Source organism: Medicago truncatula, chromosome 6, assembly GCF_003473485.1.
Source record: "Medicago truncatula cultivar Jemalong A17 chromosome 6, MtrunA17r5.0-ANR, whole genome shotgun sequence".
Taxonomy (NCBI): domain Eukaryota; kingdom Viridiplantae; phylum Streptophyta; class Magnoliopsida; order Fabales; family Fabaceae; genus Medicago; species Medicago truncatula.
In genome coordinates this window covers 4,520,622-4,539,829 of record NC_053047.1, presented here as the reverse complement: position 1 = coordinate 4,539,829, position 19,208 = coordinate 4,520,622, and the positions used below count along the sequence as shown (strand labels likewise).

General features: G+C 31.0%; 3 protein-coding genes across 3 annotated transcripts; all 3 read left to right on the top strand.

Annotated features, from left to right (window-relative positions):
• Nucleotides 1-2,741: 2,741 nt before the first annotated feature.
• Nucleotides 2,742-5,392, top strand: LOC11417495 (7-deoxyloganetin glucosyltransferase). The gene is made up of 2 exons (XM_003618610.4): nucleotides 2,742-3,324; nucleotides 4,233-5,392. Exons 1-2 carry the CDS (start codon nucleotides 2,811-2,813, stop codon nucleotides 5,159-5,161), a joined length of 1,443 nt encoding a protein of 480 aa, XP_003618658.3. The 5' UTR covers nucleotides 2,742-2,810; the 3' UTR covers nucleotides 5,162-5,392.
• Nucleotides 5,393-10,103: 4,711 nt separating this feature from the next.
• Nucleotides 10,104-11,951, top strand: LOC11416859 (7-deoxyloganetin glucosyltransferase). Its single transcript, XM_003618609.4, has 2 exons — nucleotides 10,104-10,707; nucleotides 10,831-11,951. The coding sequence occupies exons 1-2, from the start codon at nucleotides 10,194-10,196 to the stop codon at nucleotides 11,754-11,756; spliced, it is 1,440 nt and encodes a 479-aa protein (XP_003618657.1). The 5' UTR covers nucleotides 10,104-10,193; the 3' UTR covers nucleotides 11,757-11,951.
• Nucleotides 11,952-15,588: 3,637 nt separating this feature from the next.
• On the top strand, nucleotides 15,589-18,147 carry LOC25495330 (7-deoxyloganetin glucosyltransferase). Its single transcript, XM_039826867.1, has 3 exons — nucleotides 15,589-16,324; nucleotides 16,425-16,485; nucleotides 17,095-18,147. The coding sequence occupies exons 1-3, from the start codon at nucleotides 15,802-15,804 to the stop codon at nucleotides 17,969-17,971; spliced, it is 1,461 nt and encodes a 486-aa protein (XP_039682801.1). The 5' UTR covers nucleotides 15,589-15,801; the 3' UTR covers nucleotides 17,972-18,147.
• The last annotated feature ends 1,061 nt before the right edge of the window (nucleotides 18,148-19,208 follow it).

Below are 19,208 nucleotides of genomic sequence, written 5' to 3'. Positions count from 1 at the left end.
ATATTTCCCTGTTGCACTGTTACAAGCTTACATGGAAAAAAAAAAGAGTAGTTAAGGTTCCATAACTACAAGTTTACAATACATTTGAATATAAATGTTTCAATTCTGGTGTATATACCTTTGTTGTCAAAATCACAATTTAAATCCTAAATTTAGGATTTTGTGACTTTATTCATCTTTAACGATTCAAATTCATTGCAGAATTTAAAAATAGGCAAAATCCTAGTAAAACCACACATAATCGTGAAATTCATGCAAAATCGTTGGATTTTACATAATTTTGAAGGATTCTAGCCTTTTTTTTTATATGGGTGACCTGGTCTGTCAATTGATTTATGATTGCATCTAGGCTTTCGATTGTGTATTTTGGTAGCCATATCGGCTATTCCTTAAAACTTAATAGTCATTTACTCATTTATGATCAATTATTTTGTCTGGCATCTAGGATTTACTTTAAGTATTTTGTCTAAGTTGTGTAGCATTATTATCACTACTAAAAGATATTTGGCATCTAGGTGTGAGTCATTTATGTATAAGTATTTTGTGGATCCAAAATATATGCAATTAATAACATGTATTTAGCATTATTTTTGCTGTTTTGGTAGAATCCACCGATTTTTATTGCGATTTTACGATTTTCGTGTTTCGCTATCCTATATCAATTCTAGAAAAGTAATTGAGTAGAATCCTTCAATTTTGATTGCAATTTTACAATTTTTTATTTTGCTACTCCCTTTCAACCGAAAACAAAATCCCAATTTTAACAACCATGGTAAATACAACACAACCCTTCTTTAATATAAAGCTTATGTGGTCTTATCTCTCTCTTTATCTAAATACCATATGTATAAAACTTAAAAAAAAGCTTGTTTTGTTTTTGGCTCTCAACAGCGGTGGTCAAACCCTCTTGTTTGTTTGGGTATTGGCTAATGTTGTTTGAGCTGTATTTGTGTACTATGATATAAAACTTGGTTCTTTGCCGTAGTCTCAAAGGCACATCTTGTGCTTTGGGGATTGCTCTTTTATTGTTAATATAATTCAATTTTGGCTTCTTAAAAAAAAATAATGGGAGTTTTTTCACAATTGCATTACCTGATTAATAAAATGATTTTTAGCGCCTGCTATCAAATTAAGGGGTCATGGTTGCTTTAACTTTTTTTTTTTTGCCTTCGCACTGGTTTCCAACCCACTAATGGTGGACGACTAATCCGGCTCATGTACATTGGCCAAACGTTGTTCCCCCTGAAAATCGAACCTGATATTCCCCGAATACGTCCTTGAAAGGAGCTCCTTTGCTTACCCTACTTATTGTGCATTTTCTGTCAAATTAAAGGAGCTTATTTATTACTATACGTTTTCTTACGGTTTGATACTGACAATGAATTTGATTGAAACAACAAATATGGTCGCATTCTAGTACCTAACTATTTTACATTGTTTTGAAGGGATAATTATGTGAACAAATTTGGGATGAGAAATGCTAGCAACACTCTCTTTTGAGAACTCTTTAGCACTCACTCTTTTCTTTGGTGAAATTAATGTAGGACTTACACTTTGAAAATGGAACCCATAAAAAGTGGTGAGACATACATTGATTTCACTCAATAAAAGAGTGAGTGCTAGAGAGAGTGTTTCTAGCATTCCTCAATTTGGGATACTAACTTGAAATTTCTTTATAGTAAGTTACACACTGTTACAAATTACAATTCATGTACCAATTTCAAGTTTTACTCTACCTTCTTTTTTTTACTAATATATATGTATGTAAAAACGTTTACAATTTGCATGTGGACGTAAGGGAACTGCGGCTTATGGTGGTGGTCCATCTCCATAATCATGCATAAATATTTCCCTTTTGTGGACTCTATCAACTTTCCTTTTCTTGGTTACCAAATGGACACAAGTACACACAACATAAAATTTAATGCCATATTGATTGGTTAATTAACCAACAACCAACAAACACATTCAACCATTATAATGAGTCATATAGGGAGATGAATTGACGAGGACAGGAAGTAGAAGAAGTAACATAACTACAACTTATTGATATTTATATTTGTGTATATAAGAAAAAATTGTAACTGTGTGCCACCGACGACCCTCACCGAAGATGTGAATGGTATCTAACATGTGTCTATGTCAAACGTTGTAATTACATTCAATTACGTTGTAATTACATTCAATTAATTAATTTTTTTTATTATTATTAGTATCAACGTGTCAGTGTTATTTTTTATGTCTTTTTCTATGCCTGTGTTTCATAGCATTGTTATGAAAACCAAATTAATATTTGAACCCTAGTGTTTGTTGCCAAGTGAAAACTCTACAAACCCTAGTTTTGTTGTTGCCTCTCTCTCTCACACACTCCCTCCCTCCCTCCCTTCTATAACCCTTAAAATTAGGAACAAATATTACGCTGAAAGTTATGGTTTTATTTTTCTCCTTCAACGCTCCATCGTGCCACTTTGTGGCTCCATCATGACATGTTTTTTCCAGAGACCTGCTCCAGAAATTTCCTTCACAATCGTGGCACAATTCCTCCGGCCGTGGCACAATTTCTTTCAGATCCTGATTTTAAGTTAACTTTCGTAGATTTTGATTGCGATTTTGCTCTTACCTTTCGATCTGAAGCAAAATCCCGATTTTAAGTTAACCTTCCAGATTTTAACTGTTTGGATTTCTTTATATTTTTCAATTTTATAGCAATTTCCTTTTTTTTTTCTCTATTAAAGCCCATGTTTATCACTTGTTTCTCAACCTCGTATCTTGCACACATAACAATAACATTCAATAGAGAATTATCAAAGATGGGAAACTTTGCAAACAGAAAACCACATGCTGTGTTGATTCCAGCTCCACTTCAAGGACATATAAATCCATTGTTCAAACTTGCAAAACTTCTTCACCTTAGAGGATTTCACATAACCTTTGTCAACACTGAATACAATCATAAACGTTTGCTCAAATCAAGAGGTCCAAATGCCTTAGATGGTTTCCCTGGTTTTAGCTTTGAAACCATACCAGATGGTCTAACACCAATGGAAGGTGATGGTGATGTTAGTCAAGACATACCCTCTCTTGCTCAATCTATAAGAAAGAATTTCCTTAAACCCTTTTGTGAACTTCTTACAAGACTTAATGACTCTACCAATGTTCCACCAGTTACTTGCTTAGTTTCTGATTATTTTATGAGCTTTACTATACAGGCTGCTGTAGAATTCGCAATCCCAAATGTTATCCTTTTTCCAGCCAGTGCATGTTTTTTGTTGAGTATTCATCACTTACGTTCCTTTGTAGAAAAAGGTCTCACGCCACTCAAAGGTACTAAGTTGAGTTTTTTATTCACAAAGTATATATATATATATATATATATATATATATATATATATATATATATATATATATTGTGATTAATATTTACTTTGATATACTATTAGTGTAAAAAGTTTTACGGTGTCAGCAAATCACAACCAATCATATGATTTACTTTAGAAGTAGTTAAGATTAAAGTTCATATTTTCTATTATCTTACAATATATCATGATTTATTGACAGTGTAAAAAATCTTTACATTAACTATATATATGAATTAAATTTATATATATCTTCGTGTGCGAGATAATCAACTTACTCCAAGAGTAACTCTCGATATAGTTTCAGTTAATATATAGCTCAATGTCGACACTAAATTTCAATAAAGCAACACTCAAATTAAAAAATCTTATTGAATAGATGACCTCCACAAATTTGATCGATAAAACTTCAAAACTAAAATTTATACTTCAATAAATGACTTTTATTCAATTTATAATACCTTATACATGCATGTTTCTGTCGAAAACAAAATATACACGTGTGTATGTATGTATGACTTTCAAATGGCCGTTTCTGAGATTCAGGTGGCCTACGGATGAACCTACAGTTTGGGCCCTAACTAATAAGTACAAAAAAAAAATTGAATTCCTAAAGTGTAAAAATAATTTTCTTGAAGATGATAGTTTTTATTATGTTAGGAAATGTACATCAATTCCTGATATGTCCTTTTTAAGTTAAAATGTATATGATTTTAGCATATCCTAATATGTTTTTTACCCAATGAACCCCTAGTTTTATATTTTTGACCCAAATTTTAAACTTATTTTTTGGGACCTTGGGACGGTCGTCCTCCTCGCCCTGCCTCAGATACGGCCCTCCTTCAAGCTATTAACTTTGCTACTTTTGATATGCAGATGAGAGTTATCTAACAAATGGATATTTGGAAACTAAAGTAGATTGGATTCCAGGTTTGAAAAACTTTCGGTTGAAGGACATTGCTGACTATATCAGGACAACAGATCCAAATGATATTATGTTAAACTTTGTAATTGATGTGGCTGATAAAGATCATAAAAACTCTACTATTATTTTGAATACTTTCAATGAACTTGAGAGTGATGTAATAAATGCTCTCTCCTCTATGTTTCCTTCTCTTTACCCCATTGGCCCTTTACCTTCATTATTAAACCAAACTCCACAAATCCATCAATTGGATTCTTTTGGTTCCAACATATGGAAAGAAGATACTGAGTGTCTTAAATGGCTTGAATCGAAGGAATCGGGTTCCGTTGTTTATGTGAATTTCGGCAGCCTTACAGTTATGAATGAAGAGAAAATGTTAGAGTTTGCTTGGGGTTTGGCCAATTGCAATAAACCTTTTTTGTGGATCATTAGGCCTGATCTTGTCATTGGTGGCACAATTGTTTTGTCATCGGAGTTTGTGAATGAAATTTCAGATAGAGGCGTAATCGCGAGCTGGTGTCCTCAAGAGCAAGTATTAAACCACCCTTCAATTGGTGGATTCTTGACTCATTGTGGATGGAACTCAACCACTGAAAGTATATGTGCTGGAATTCCAATGTTGTGTTGGCCATTCTTTAGTGATCAGCCAACAAACTGTAGACTTATTTACAATGAATGGGAGATTGGGATGGAAATTGATACGAATGTAAAGAGAGAGGAGGTGGAGAAACTTATCAATGAATTGATGGTGGGAGAGAAAGGAAAGAAGATGAGGAAAAAGGCAATCGAGTTGAAGAAGAAGGCAGAGGAGAACACGAGACCTGGAGGTTGTTCATATATGAACTTGGACAAATTGATCAAGGAGGTGTTGCTTAAATAAAATCAAATTTAAGTAATTTTTTATGCAAAGCAGTTCAACAATAATTGATTGATCTTCCCCTATTGAATTTAAGTGATGATGTAAGTGAACTCATCTTCAGCAAGAGTTCCTAAACTGAATGTTTTGAATATATGCATATTGGATAATTATATGGCATGTATATTAACTTTATAATATGAATCCTACCATTTTAATATGTAAAGTAGAGGGAATAAGAATTCTTTCACGGTATCTTGAATTTCATTATCATGTTCATGTGAAGGATCCGATCCATTTTTTCAAAACAAAATAAAAATCATATGTAGAATCCTATCAAATCTTGTAGGCAGAAATACTTTGCAGAGATTAATTGCTGAAAACTGACGGTGTAAAGCTTTTTTACGCGTTGAATCTTATCAGATCACCCCATGTTTATTATATTTTGAGATATTTGAGGAAGTAACCTAAACAATTGCCATTATGACATGGCTTGATTGGATGCATGTATAAAACAGTTTTACAACCCTCGTTAAAAGACAAGGGAGAGATATTGTCTTGTGCAAATTCAAATATTTAATATTTTCATGATGTGAAAATTTGGACTGATTAAGGCATGGCCAATAATAGCCAATAGACTCTGATAAAAGAAAAAAATAGTCATACTTGTTTTGGATCTTTTCTGTACAATTATAGAATCTTTTTGTTTGTCATGAGAAACATCTTATACGATTGTCTTCTAGTTCAAATAGGAAATTGAATCTTTTTTGTTTTGGTCAGTCAACAATCATATGAAGATATTGTTTGATAATTTCTTAGATAGTTTGATATTTGTTAGAATTAGTTTCATATTTTTTAGGATAGTTATAAGTTTTTTTGAAAGATTAAGATAGCTATAAGTTAGTTATGATTAGTTGTCGGTTGCTAATATTAGTGACCCTTTATTTTTTTTGTTGAGGAAATTAGCAACCTTGATCACTATATAAAGTGTATTATGCCATTATTAATGTATTTAGTAATACAGACTATACCTAACAATTGTACAAAGGTTATTGATTTTAATCGGTAACATTTTTCTTGATTTAGTAATAATTTTCAAATGTTACTAAATGTTAATTATATTTTTTATTTGAAGGATAGATATCCATTATGTTGTGGTGATATACTTTCTTCTATTAACTCTCATGAGTTAATTATCTTATCACTCATAATTAGATTACTGAACAAACTAGAAAAATTACAAAATGCGCTAAAAAAAAAATATAAACATAAATTATTTTATGTTCAACTTACTTTAAAACAAAAATAATTTTATGAAGTGATCGAATTCTCAAATCAATTCTCACTACATGAAACCAAAGGCACGCTTATGTTTGTGCTACCAACTTTTGATTAAGAAATTGTTATTTTTATCTTACGTATCATTATCAAAAGGGTCATACTAAGTTGGGACTTTAAGTTAGTCTCCCTTGCCTTTTTCCTCTATTTTCTTATCCATAAATCTAGAAACTTTGACTTTATCTCAACATTTAAACACAAACTAAGAAAAAACACAAACTAAGCGTATTTTAGTAGTAAAATCATATTAATTAATATGAATATTTTAGTAAACGATATTAATTTTACTATTGAAATCAACACAATTAATTTATTTATGGGTTTTGTGTTAACGAGCGCCTTCGGAATACTCCTTAAACATTCTAAAATAAGCAATTACTTTTAAAAAAAAATCAAACGTTTTAATTTCCAATGCATTAATTACAAATTTTTTTATAAATACTTATTACTTATAGTCGTTAAAGAATTCCCCAAAAAAGACTCGTTAACATTTCCCTTTATTTTTTAAAAATAGAACATAATCCAAATAGAACACTTTTTATGCGAGGAGCGGAATATTGTGTAGTTCAAATTAGAGTCTGTAATAGATTTCCCTTACAATAATGAGAAAGTTTAACTATCTTTTATTGGTCACATATTGGTTACAAAACCATGCAATTATTTGACTTAGATTACTTTAGATCAAGTCCTCCAACATCTTATATTGTTATATGACCAGTTGTAACATAGCCTAATGATTGCCATTATTCATCACCAAATTTTTCATCTGCTTCAGACTAATTTAAATGCTGTGATATGACATGTTTTGTTGGCATTATGACTAGAGTTGAAATGTAGGTGAAGTCTACGTTACCCTCTCTTATTTAGAGGGTAATTTATCCTCTCATGATATCAATCAATCCAAATGTAATATACATAGGTAACATTAAATGTCAAATAAATAAATAGATTTTTTTTAAAAATAAAAGAGTTAATCTTAATTTTTTTTTTGAAGGAGAGTTAATCTTAATCATAAGGTAACTTTTAATACTTTTAATATTTTTTTTAAACAACAAATGATTTAATTTTTTTTTATATTAAGGTGTTCAATCTTAATTAATTTACACTACAAGACTTATAACAAATAAAATTTTACATCAAATTTCTTTCTTCTGGATGTCCTTAAATTCATCATTTACATTCATAAAATTTCTTCCATTCCAGAACCTCGAACGTGAGAACAAAAACATCTCCTTCTTTCAAATTTCTTCTTCTTTATTCTTCCATATTGATCAATTTTTGTTTCTTTTTCATTCTTCTTCCCATTTTGATTGTTCAATTTTGTCGTTTCAAATTGCCGCAATTTCCAATTATCGTGAGAATTGTCGTTGTTTTTAGAACCGCGTCAGGTATCGTGACTTTTTTTTTTTATTTAAGCAGTCAACCTAATAAAATCTGTTAACACGCATAGACCTGTCTCACTATCAGCAAAAGCCTTTAAGTCCAAATAAAAGAACAAAAGCCTCATCACATAATCATTTCAGCAACAACCAAAAAAATGCTAGCAAACTCCCACAACATCACAGCGGCAACACCTGCTAGCAGCCCTCAAAGTACAACGGATGATTTACTCGATTGTTTTAATTAACTACCTCACAACCAAGAAAAATCAAGTCATCATACCTGACGTTGTACTGGAAATAACGGCAATTCTCACGATATTTGAAATCATGACGATTCTCACGAAAATTGAAAAATGTGGCAGTTGGGAACGACAAAATTGAACAATCAAAATGGGAGGAATAAATTTTATAAATATAATTGATAAATTTAAGAACATTCAGATTAAAGAAATTTGATGTGAAATTTTTATTGTTCTAAGCCAATCTTGTAGTGTAAATTAATTAAGATTGAACACCTAAATATAATTAAGGCAATATTACATTATGGGTCATTTATCTTATTTATTTGTAACACTTTGGTCCTTTGTCTTTATTTTTTCCCGTTTAGGTCCTTTATCTCTCTTAAAAGCACATATACATCTTTTTTCGCATTTTTTTATTAAAAAATACATAATTTTATTTTTAAAAATATATTTTTATTAAAACTGAAAAAAAAAATCCAAAACTATGATGAAGATGTTCATCATCTTCATGTTCTTCCTTTGAATCTTCATCATCTTCTTTAAATAAAAAAAAATCTACTAAAATATATCTCCAAATATCGTGAATTAATGTTATATTCACCTCATATCTTATTTTAAACACAAAAATCAAAACCTTAATTTCACAAATGTTGCAAGGCGGATGGTGGAGGCTTAGTCACTGACGGAAGGGTTAGGCTTTACGAAAGTTAAGATTGCTCTGAAAACAACAAAATTGATGTGTAAAGTTGCTATCAATTTTGGGATTATTTTTATATCGGGCTTGAATATTGAGTTAGAAAATAATAATAATAATAATAATAATAATAATAATATACAGCGTGACAATTTATATAACTAATTTTTCTTTTTTGGTGATGAAACTAAATCTCTTTCTCTATAGGGGTTTGATTTTTGTGTTTAAAGGAAGATTTGAGGTGAATATAACATTAATTCATGATATTTGGAGATATATTTGTGTAGAAATTTTTTTGATTCAATGAAGATGATGAATATTCAATGGAAGAAGATGAAGATGATGAACATCTTCATCATATTTCTGGATTTGTTTCATTTTTAATAAAAAGATATTTTAAAAAATAAAATTATGTATTTTTTTTAATAAAAAAAATGAGAAAAATGGTGTATATGTGCTTTTATAAGAGATAAAAGACCTGAGTGAAAATAAATAAAGATAAAGGACCCAAGTGTAACAAATAAATAAGATAAAGGATCTCTAATGTAATCATGTCTATAATTAAATAAAAATTAAAAGTATTAAAAGTTACCTTATGATTATAATTGATTCTTTTTTTAGAAAAAAAAATTGACTCATTTATGACATTTAATGTTGCCAATATATATTACATTTTAATTGGTTGATATCATGAGAGGGTAAAATATCCTCTAAATAAGAGAGGGTAATCTAGAAAAAACCTGAAATGTAGGTGTATTGCTTTTAACACTGGCTAGGTACATTAATTTGACCACATTTATTTCCACCCTAGCAAATAATGATATTGTTTGATAAATTAATATAATATTTTTAAAGATATTTATAAGTTAGTTATGATTATTGCTTGTAAAAAAAAATTGTGATTAGATGGAATTTGGTTATATTAGTAATCTTAGGATCACAATATAAAGTGTTTCTCAACTTTTTTATTCTATCAATTCCAAAATAAATCTCGAACGACATCTAACTAACAGTATTTAACTTAGATAAGCCTAGTCAGACCCTATGGTTGTGTGTTCTTAAATGGAATTGATTTTGCCTTTAAGCCGCTCGTTATTTAAAGCTAAGGTATCAAAATTTTATTTTTATAATCGAATTTAAGTCTTCAATTTATTTTTCAAATCAATTTTACGTAAATTTATATAAATATATATCACATTCAACGCACTTTAACCAAACACTAATTTTGTTAAACAAATTCATTCAAATCAATTCTCGTCACCGCAAACAAATACATACTTAAGTTTGTGCTATAAACTTTTTAATGAAAAATTGATTTCCTTTTATAACAAAAAGTGGTCACTTTATCTCTATTAAACCATTGGCTTCCCTTTGCTCAAAATTCAAACACAAACTCAGAAATGAGTGATTCAAAACCTCATGCTGTGTTAATCCCATCTCCAGTTCAAGGCCATATCAATCCATTGTTGAAACTAGCTAAACTTCTTCACCTTCGAGGATTTCACATAACCTTTGTAAACACTGAATACAATCACAAACGGTTGCTTAAGTCAAGAGCTCCAAATGCCTTTGATGATTTAACTGATTTTAGCTTTGAGACTATTCCAGATGGTTTAACTCCAACGGATGGTGATGGTGATGTTAGTCAAGACATTTACGCTCTTTGTAAATCAATCAGAAAGAACTTCCTACAACCTTTCCGCGAACTTCTTGCTAGACTTAATGACTCTGCAACATCTGGTCTTATCCCTCCAGTCACTTGTATAGTTTCTGATATTACCATGTCCTTTACTATACAAGCTGCTGAAGAACTTTCACTCCCACTTGTTTTCTTTAATCCAGCCAGTGCATGTATGTTTTTGACTTGTATTCATTTTAGTACATTGTTGGATAAAGGTCTCATACCACTAAAGGGTAACAATTAATCTTCTTTCTTTCTTCATATATGTAGAATAGTTAGCGTGTTCATATGACATATATTTGGAGTATGAAGATTCAATTTCAAGCTAACAACTTTTATAAATTTGATATATGCAGATAAGAGTTATCTGACAAACGGATATTTGGACACTAAAGTGGACTGTATTCCAGGATTGGAGAACTTTCGACTAAAGGATTTGCCTGACTTTATAAGGATTACTGATCCAAATGATTCGATCATAGAATTTATCATTGAAGGCGCAGGAACGGCTCACAAAGACTCTGCTTTTATTTTTAATACTTCTGATGAACTTGAGAAGGATGTAATAAATGTTCTCTCCACTAAGTTCCCTTCTATTTATGCCATTGGCCCTTTATCATCATTTTTAAATCAAAGTCCACAAAACCACTTAGCATCTTTAAGTACAAATCTTTGGAAAGAGGATACCAAGTGTCTTGATTGGCTTGAATCAAAGGAACCGAGGTCCGTTGTTTATGTGAATTTTGGGAGCACAACAGTTATGACTACAGAAAAACTATTAGAGTTTGCTTGGGGTTTGGCCAATAGCAAGCAACATTTTTTATGGATCATTAGACCTGATCTTGTCATTGGTGGTTCCTTGGTTTTGTCATCTGAGTTTAAGAATGAAATTTCAGATAGAGGCCTAATCGCGGGTTGGTGCCCGCAAGAGCAAGTATTGAACCACCCTTCAATTGGTGGATTCTTGACTCACTGTGGATGGAACTCAACCACTGAAAGCATATGTGCTGGAGTGCCAATGTTGTGTTGGCCATTCATTGCTGATCAGCCAACAAACTGTAGAATTATTTGCAATGAATGGGAGATTGGGATGGAAGTTGACACCAATGTGAAGAGAGAGGAGGTGGAGAAGTTGGTCAATGAATTGATGGTGGGAGAGAATGGAAAGAAGATGAGGCAAAAGGCAATCGAGTTGAAGAAGAAGGCGGAGGAGGACACGAGACCTGGAGGTTGTTCATACATAAACTTGGAAAAAGTGATTAAGGAGGTTTTGCTTAAATAAAATCAAACCTATAAGTGAATTTTTTATGCAATGTAGTATTATATTGATCCATTGATATTCTCCTACTGAATTTAAGGGATGATGCTATTGTATTGTATAACAAATATATTGATGCTAATAAATTAAGAGTTCATGATGATGGAATTGAACATATCTTGTGCAAGAATTCTTAAACTAATGGATTGAATTGGATAATTCTATGGCATATGTATTTAAATTTTTATTCGTTGAATTTTACAGCTTTGAAATTTTGAAGTTGGGGTAGTGAGGCTTTTTCCACAGTATCTTGAATTCCATTATCATATGAAGGATAAATTAAAGCAAACAATCACTTTGCTGTGTGTTCAGGTTTAAATTAATATCCTTCTATGTTAAACAAGATTTATAGTTTTGTTAGGAATAACTAAATTAAATACAAGCCATAAGTTAATGTTTTACTTTAACATTGGAATCAGTTTTAATATAAAAAAATAGAAATGGTAAGCTTACTTAGGTGTAAGGTTTTAAAGGGTGCAACATTGACACTTCGATGAGTGTTTAGTGTCCGAAACATGTTGATATTTGACACCTAAACGACTCCAACACATTTAAATACATTTATTCTATTTTCTCAAATTATTGCAGGCATCAAAATTTCATTGTCAGTGTCGAGTCGTGTCATGTCTAGTGTCCATGTTGGTGTGACTGGAACATGACTGAAACTAATATGATATTTTTGTTCTCTTTACATATTCTACTAGTGAAGAATATTGGTGAGAATATGTATATGAGCATCCTATTTCTCTTATCTAGATGTTATAGTTAATATAGTTATAGTTTAGCTTTTTGATCAATAACAGAACTAAAATTTTAATTTTTTTTCTCTCTCTATTTTCTATCTAGATGCAATAGAATAATTAATTTTTAGTCTTAATTTTATGTAAATTCACAAGTAATTTCCATATAAATAAGTTGTAGTAAATTTTAAGTTGTTGTAATTTCCATAGTTTAGCTTTTTCATCAATATCTGAACTACAAAATACAGCTAGGTAAGTTGAGTATGTTTTGCTTGACTAGCAAGTAATTTCCATATAAATAAGTTGTAGTAAATTTTTTTCCATTAATAATGAGATCAGATTGCAACATATATTTTCTTCTCTTAACTCTCATCGAGTTAATTATCTTATCACTCATAATTAGATTACAACAAAAGAGAAACGTTGCAAGATGCGCTAATAAATATATCTAAACATAAATTAATTTTTGTTCAACTCACTATTAAACAAAAAATATTTTACGAAGCGAACTCTCAAAATACATTTTAGGCTTTGTTTGCGAGTTTTGAGGGGAAGGAAAGGAAAGGCTAAGGAGAGGAAGGGAAGGAAAGGGAGGGAAGGGAGAAAGGAGGGAAAACCTTCCTCTTGTTTGGGAGTTAAAAAGTCAATAAAGAAAAGGAGATGGAGGGCTTATAGTATAATTTTACTATTTTACCATTTTTCCTCTTAAAATCAATACATTGTTATACTTCGTAATTTAACTTCAAATTTATTCAAAGCAACTTATCGCATGAAAAACAAATTATTAAAATCTATTTTTAAAAAACAACTTATTTATAAAAAAAAAAAAAAACTTATTACAATCACTTTTTAAAAACAACTTACTTATACAAAACAACTTATTACGACCTCTTTTTAAAAAATAGCTTATCTTATGAAAAACAAATTATTACGATCTTTTTTTAAAAAACAACTTATTCAAAATAGCTTATTTATACAAAACAACTTATTATGGCCTCTTTTCAGAAAAACAGCTTATTCAAAACAGCTTAATACAATCTCTTTTCAAAAACAACTTATCCAAAACAATTTATGTATACAAAACAGCTTATTACGACCTCTTTTCAAAAAAACAACTTGTTCAAAACAGCTTATTTATACAAAACAACTTATTACAATCTCTTTTTCAAAAACAACTTATTCAAAACAGCTTATTTATGCAAAACAGCTTAATACAATCTCTTTTTCAAAAATAGCTTATTCAAAATAGCTTATTTATACAAAACAGCTTATTACGACCTCATTTTCAAAAACCGCTTATTCAAAACAACTTATTTATACAAAACAACTTATTACGACCTCATTTAAACAACTTATTTATACAAAACAACTTATTATGACCTCATTTTCAAAAATCGCTTATTCAAAACAACTTATTTATACAAAACAACATAATATGACCTCATTTTCAAAAATAGCTTATTCAAAACAACTTATTATACAAAGCAGCTTAATACAATCTCTTTTACAAAAACAGCTTATTCAAAACAACTTATTTATATAAAACAGCTTATTATGACCTCATTTTCAAAAATCACTTATTCAAAACAACTTATTTATACAAAACAGCTTAATATGACCTCATTTTCAGAAACAGCTTATTCAAAACAACTTATTATGCGAAACAGCTTAATACAATCTCTTTTATAAAAACAGCTATTTCAAAACAGCTTATTTATACCAAACAACTTAATACGATCTCTTTTTCAAAAACAGCTTATTCAAAACAACTTATTTATGCAAAATAGCATAATACGATCTCTTTTTTAAAAAAAACTTATTCAAAACAACTTATTTATCCAAACTGTTTTGTAAAAATAAGTTGTTTTGAATAAGCTATTTTTTGAAAAGAGGTCGAAATAAGGTGTTTTGCACAAATAAACTGTTTTTTTGAAAAGAGGTGATAATAAGCTGTTTTGGATAAATAAGCTGTTTTGAAAAAGTTGTTTTTGAAAAATAGATTGTATTAAGCTGTTTTGTATAAATAAGCTGCTTTGAGTAAGCTTTTTTTTGAAAAAGAGATCGTATTAAGCTGTTTTGCATAAATAAGGTGTTTTGAATAAGCTGTTTTTTAAAATGAAGTCATATTAAGCTGTTTTGTATAAATAAGTTGTTTTGAATAAGCGATTTTTGAAAATGAGGTCGTAATAAGCTGTTTTTGAAAAAGAGATCGTATAATGCTGTTTTGCATAAATAAGCTGTTTTGAGTAAGCTGTTTTTGAAAAAGAGGTCGTATTAAGCTGTTTTGCATAAATAAGATGTTTTTGAAAATGAGGTCGTAATAAGCTGTTTTGCATAAATAAGTTGTTTTGAATAAGCGGTTTTTGAAAATGAGGTCGTAATAAGCTGTTTTTTATAAATAAGTTGTTTTGAATAAGTGGTCTTTGAAAATGAGGTCGTAATAAGCTGTTTTGAATAAGCCGTTTTTGAAAATGAGGTCGTAATAAGCTGTTTTGTATAAATAAGTTGTTTTGAATAAGTTGTTTTTAAAAAAGATTGTAATAATTTTAGTAATGTCTAAAATTAGAATTTTGAATTATTAAGAGGGCAAAATTGTCAATTTGTATGTTTAACCCCCCAAAACCCCCAATTTGGGGGAACTTTAAAATTGGACAAATAAAGCCCTTCAAAACCCCCCAAAACCTTTCCCTTGTTTTTTTAAAACTCGCAAACAAGGATTTACCACTCCATGAGCCATGAGCCTTTCCTTCCCTTCCCCTCCCCTCCAAAATCCAACTCGCAAACAAAGTCTTAGTAGTAAATGATATAAATTAATATGAATATTTTAGTAAATGATATTAATTTTACCATTAAAATCAACACAGCTAATTATTTTCATAAGAATCGTACACATTCTAAATAAAACACTTTTTATGCGACGGATAGAATATTGTGTAGTTCAAATTAGAGTCTGTAATATATTTCCCTTACAATAATGAGACAGTTTAAATATCTTTTATTGTTCACATATATTGGTTACAAAACCATGCAATTATTTGACTTAGATTACTTATCATTAAGTCCTCCAACATTATTGGTCACAGCCTAATGATTGCCATTATTCATCACCAAATTTTTATTCAGCTACAGACTAATTTAAACGCTGTCACATGACATGTTTTTTGGCATTATGATTAGAGTTGTTAGGTAGGTGTATTGTTGGCACTGGCTAATCCCTTTATCTCTAAACCTCAAGTCATACACATACTATAATACAAGAAAACTCAGAAATGAGTCATTTTTCTGATAAAAAGCCACATGCAGTGTTGATTCCATATCCACTTCAAGGACATATCACTCCATTAATAACACTAGCAAAGCTTCTTCACCTTAGAGGCTTTCACATAACCTTTGTCAACACCGAATACAATCACAAACGCTTGCTCAAATCAAGAGGTCCAAAAGCGTTTGATGGTTTCACCGATTTTACCTTTGAGACTATTCCAGATGGTTTAACTCCGATAGAAGGCGATAGTGATGTTAATCAAGACATATATGCTCTATGTGAATCAATCAGAAAGAACTTCCTACAACCTTTTTGTGAACTTCTTGCTAGACTTAATGACTCTGCCACTTCTGGTCTTGTCCCTCCAGTTACTTGCATAGTTTCTGATAATAGCATGTATTTTACAATACAAGCTGCTGAAGAACTTTCAATCCCTGTTGTTTTCTTTAGTCCAGCCAGTGCATGTATGTTTTTGACTTGTTTTCACTTACCTACACTGTTTGACAAAGGTGTCATACCACTAAAAGGTAACAATCAATTAATCTTCTTTCTTTCTTCATAGATGTAGTGTAGTTAAAGTATTAATATGACATTTCAAGTTAACAGATTTTGTAATTTGATGTACAGATGACAGTTATCTCACAAACGGATATTTGGACACTAAAGTAGATTGTATTCCAGGACTGAAATGTTGGAATATTTTATTAATTAATAATATTCCAATATCATTATGTGGGCAAATATCGTAATAATAATTATATTAGCTATTTATCAATTGTGAGCCTTAATTGATTAGTGATCAAATTAAGTAATAAGGCTAATTAGATTTCTATTTTGGATAATTAATTATTTAATTAGTTGATATGGACTCAACATGAGTGGATGTCCGGATGACCCATTAATGGAATAATGGGAAACCCTAATGGCCATCCAATATAAAAGAGGCTATGGTCCCCAATACACCGTACACGGCAATACTCTCTCTTCTCCCCATCTGAAGAGAACTTGAGGCATAAAGGTACCGGTTGAGGAAGAACCAAATCAGCCGCCGCTAACTCTATTGCGTGTTTCAGATCATCTCCTCTCTTTGGTTATCGTTGTTGATGAGAGGGTTGTTACAAAAGCTTTATCCAGGTATTCCTAATACCCTAATTCTTAATATCCTTGGTAAATCAAACATGTCGTAGATCCGATCATAATCATGTTCAATGTTTTGTTTGCTTCCGCTATTGATTCATAGTTGTTGAACATGTATTATGAAATCTGTTTATATTAAGACCTAAATTTCCAACATGAAAAACTTCCGAATCAAGGATCTTCCGGACTTTGTAAGAGCAAAATATCCAAATGATTCCATGGTAGAATTTATCCTTGAAGCGTCTGGAAGGGCTCACCGACCCTCTGCTTATATTTTAAACACTTCTAATGAACTTGAGAAGGATGTAATGAATGCTCTCTCCACTGTGTTCCCTTGTATTCATGCTATTGGCCCTTTATCTTCGTTTTTAAATCAAAGTCCAGAAAACCATTTGACATCTTTAAGCACCAATTTTTGGAAAGAAGATACCAAGTGTCTTTATTGGCTTGAATCCAAGGAACCTAGGTCTGTTGTTTATGTGAATTTTGGGAGCTTGACAGTTATGACTGCAGAAAAACTGTTAGAGTTTGCATGGGGTTTAGCAAATAGCAAGCAACCCTTTTTGTGGATCATTAGGCCCGATCTTGTCATCGGCGGCTCAGCTGTTTTGTCATCGGAGTTTGTGAATGAAATTTCAGATAGAGGCCTAATAACGAGCTGGTGTCCGCAAGAGCAAGTACTGAACCACCCTTCAATTGGTGGATTCTTGACTCATTGCGGATGGAACTCAATCACTGAAAGCATATCTGCTGGAGTTCCAATGTTGTGTTGGCCATTTTTCGCTGATCACCCAGTAAGCTGCAGATATTTATGCAATACATGGAAAATTGGAATTGAAATCGACACTAATGTGAAGAGAGAGGAGGTGGAGAAGCTGGTTAATGAATTGATGGTGGGAGAGAAAGCAAAGAAGATGAGGCAAAAGGCAATTGAGTTGAAGAAGAAGGTGGAGGAGGACACGAGACCTGGAGGCTGTTCATACATGAACTTGGAGAAAGTGATTAAGGAGGTGTTACTCAAACAAAATCGAACTTAAGTGACTTTTGTACGATTTTTATAGTTTTGTTCGGACCAAATAATTTGCATTTTATGTCTACCTATGTTCTTAAGTGTGGATATCAACATTTTAGTCAGGAACATCGTAACAATGCATTCAACTTCATCAAGTTCATTCTTCGTAACTAAAGATCACATTAATATTATATTCATAAACTTCTCATTGCTTGTAAGCTTCTTGCTTCGGAGATTGATTTGAAAGGTTCTATCCTATAACAATAAAAGACATTCACTTATGTTGAGTACTACTATGCAATTATACTATTCATTTTCAATATCATCAAAGAACAGCCTATGCAAACAGAAGGATCAAACTTCAAATATATCAGGCGTACATAAGATCAGCTACTTTATAGAACAGGTTTTAACATAGGACCATGAATAAAACTAATATGAGATTTTGGTTGTCTTTCATATCCAGGAATTAAAGAATATTTCCCGAAATATGTATGAACATTCGAAAAAACAATGATTCGGTTGAATAAACCATGGTTGAATGAGGTTCTGACAGACTTATAACCGACCATGGTTGAACAACCGGTATAGACTGGCCGATTCCTGGTTCAATCAGCGGATCCAGTTCTGAAATCGATGGTTACTACAGTTATTTGTTGTAAGTAACTCTTGCATAATTTTATCCTCAAGGGGTAGCTTAAGTGTCTGAGTTGTAACAGAATTCAAATCAATAACTAACAAGTCTGGTTACTAACATAACTCACTACAATTAACATTTTCTTATATAAAAAAAAACTCTAAACCACTGCTTAACATGAGGTCTAAGATTCCAATTCAGGTTACTTACATAATATACTAAGCATTAACATTTTCTTGTATAAAAAACCCTAGTAAGCTTTTAATGATATATAAGATTGGTATACTGCAGAACTAGTTTTAGGGAGTCATTTGATCAATAACAGATTTATAACTTTTCAGTTTCCCTCCTTTTCTCTATAAATTCAATAGAATAAATCATTAAAAAGTAAGATAGGCGTCCTACTGAAAACTGAAAAAAAATATGAACCATGAAAAATTGTAAACATAACTTAATAATTCTAAATCAATGAATTAAGAAATGCTCACCTTTCAGTTCCTTTTTGGACATCGGGGAGTATAATTCTTACACGCTTCATAAGTTGAATAGTAATGAATAGAGGCCATGTTTGGATAAATAATTTATAGCGCAAGTTCTTATTAATTATGATGAGCACTTATGCATA

Excerpts from the sequence above, each read along its gene's own strand:
- LOC25495330 (XM_039826867.1), top strand. The coding sequence starts at position 15,802 with ATGAGTCATTTTTCTGATAAAAAGCCACATGCAGTGTTGATTCCATAT. Across the intron at positions 16,325-16,424 it reads AGGTGTCATACCACTAAAAG|ATGACAGTTATCTCACAAAC; the intron begins GTAACAATCAAT and ends TTTGATGTACAG. Across the intron at positions 16,486-17,094 it reads GATTGTATTCCAGGACTGAA|AAACTTCCGAATCAAGGATC; the intron begins ATGTTGGAATAT and ends TTCCAACATGAA.
- LOC11417495 (XM_003618610.4), top strand. The coding sequence starts at position 2,811 with ATGGGAAACTTTGCAAACAGAAAACCACATGCTGTGTTGATTCCAGCT. Across the intron at positions 3,325-4,232 it reads AGGTCTCACGCCACTCAAAG|ATGAGAGTTATCTAACAAAT; the intron begins GTACTAAGTTGA and ends TTTGATATGCAG.
- LOC11416859 (XM_003618609.4), top strand. The coding sequence starts at position 10,194 with ATGAGTGATTCAAAACCTCATGCTGTGTTAATCCCATCTCCAGTTCAA. Across the intron at positions 10,708-10,830 it reads AGGTCTCATACCACTAAAGG|ATAAGAGTTATCTGACAAAC; the intron begins GTAACAATTAAT and ends TGATATATGCAG.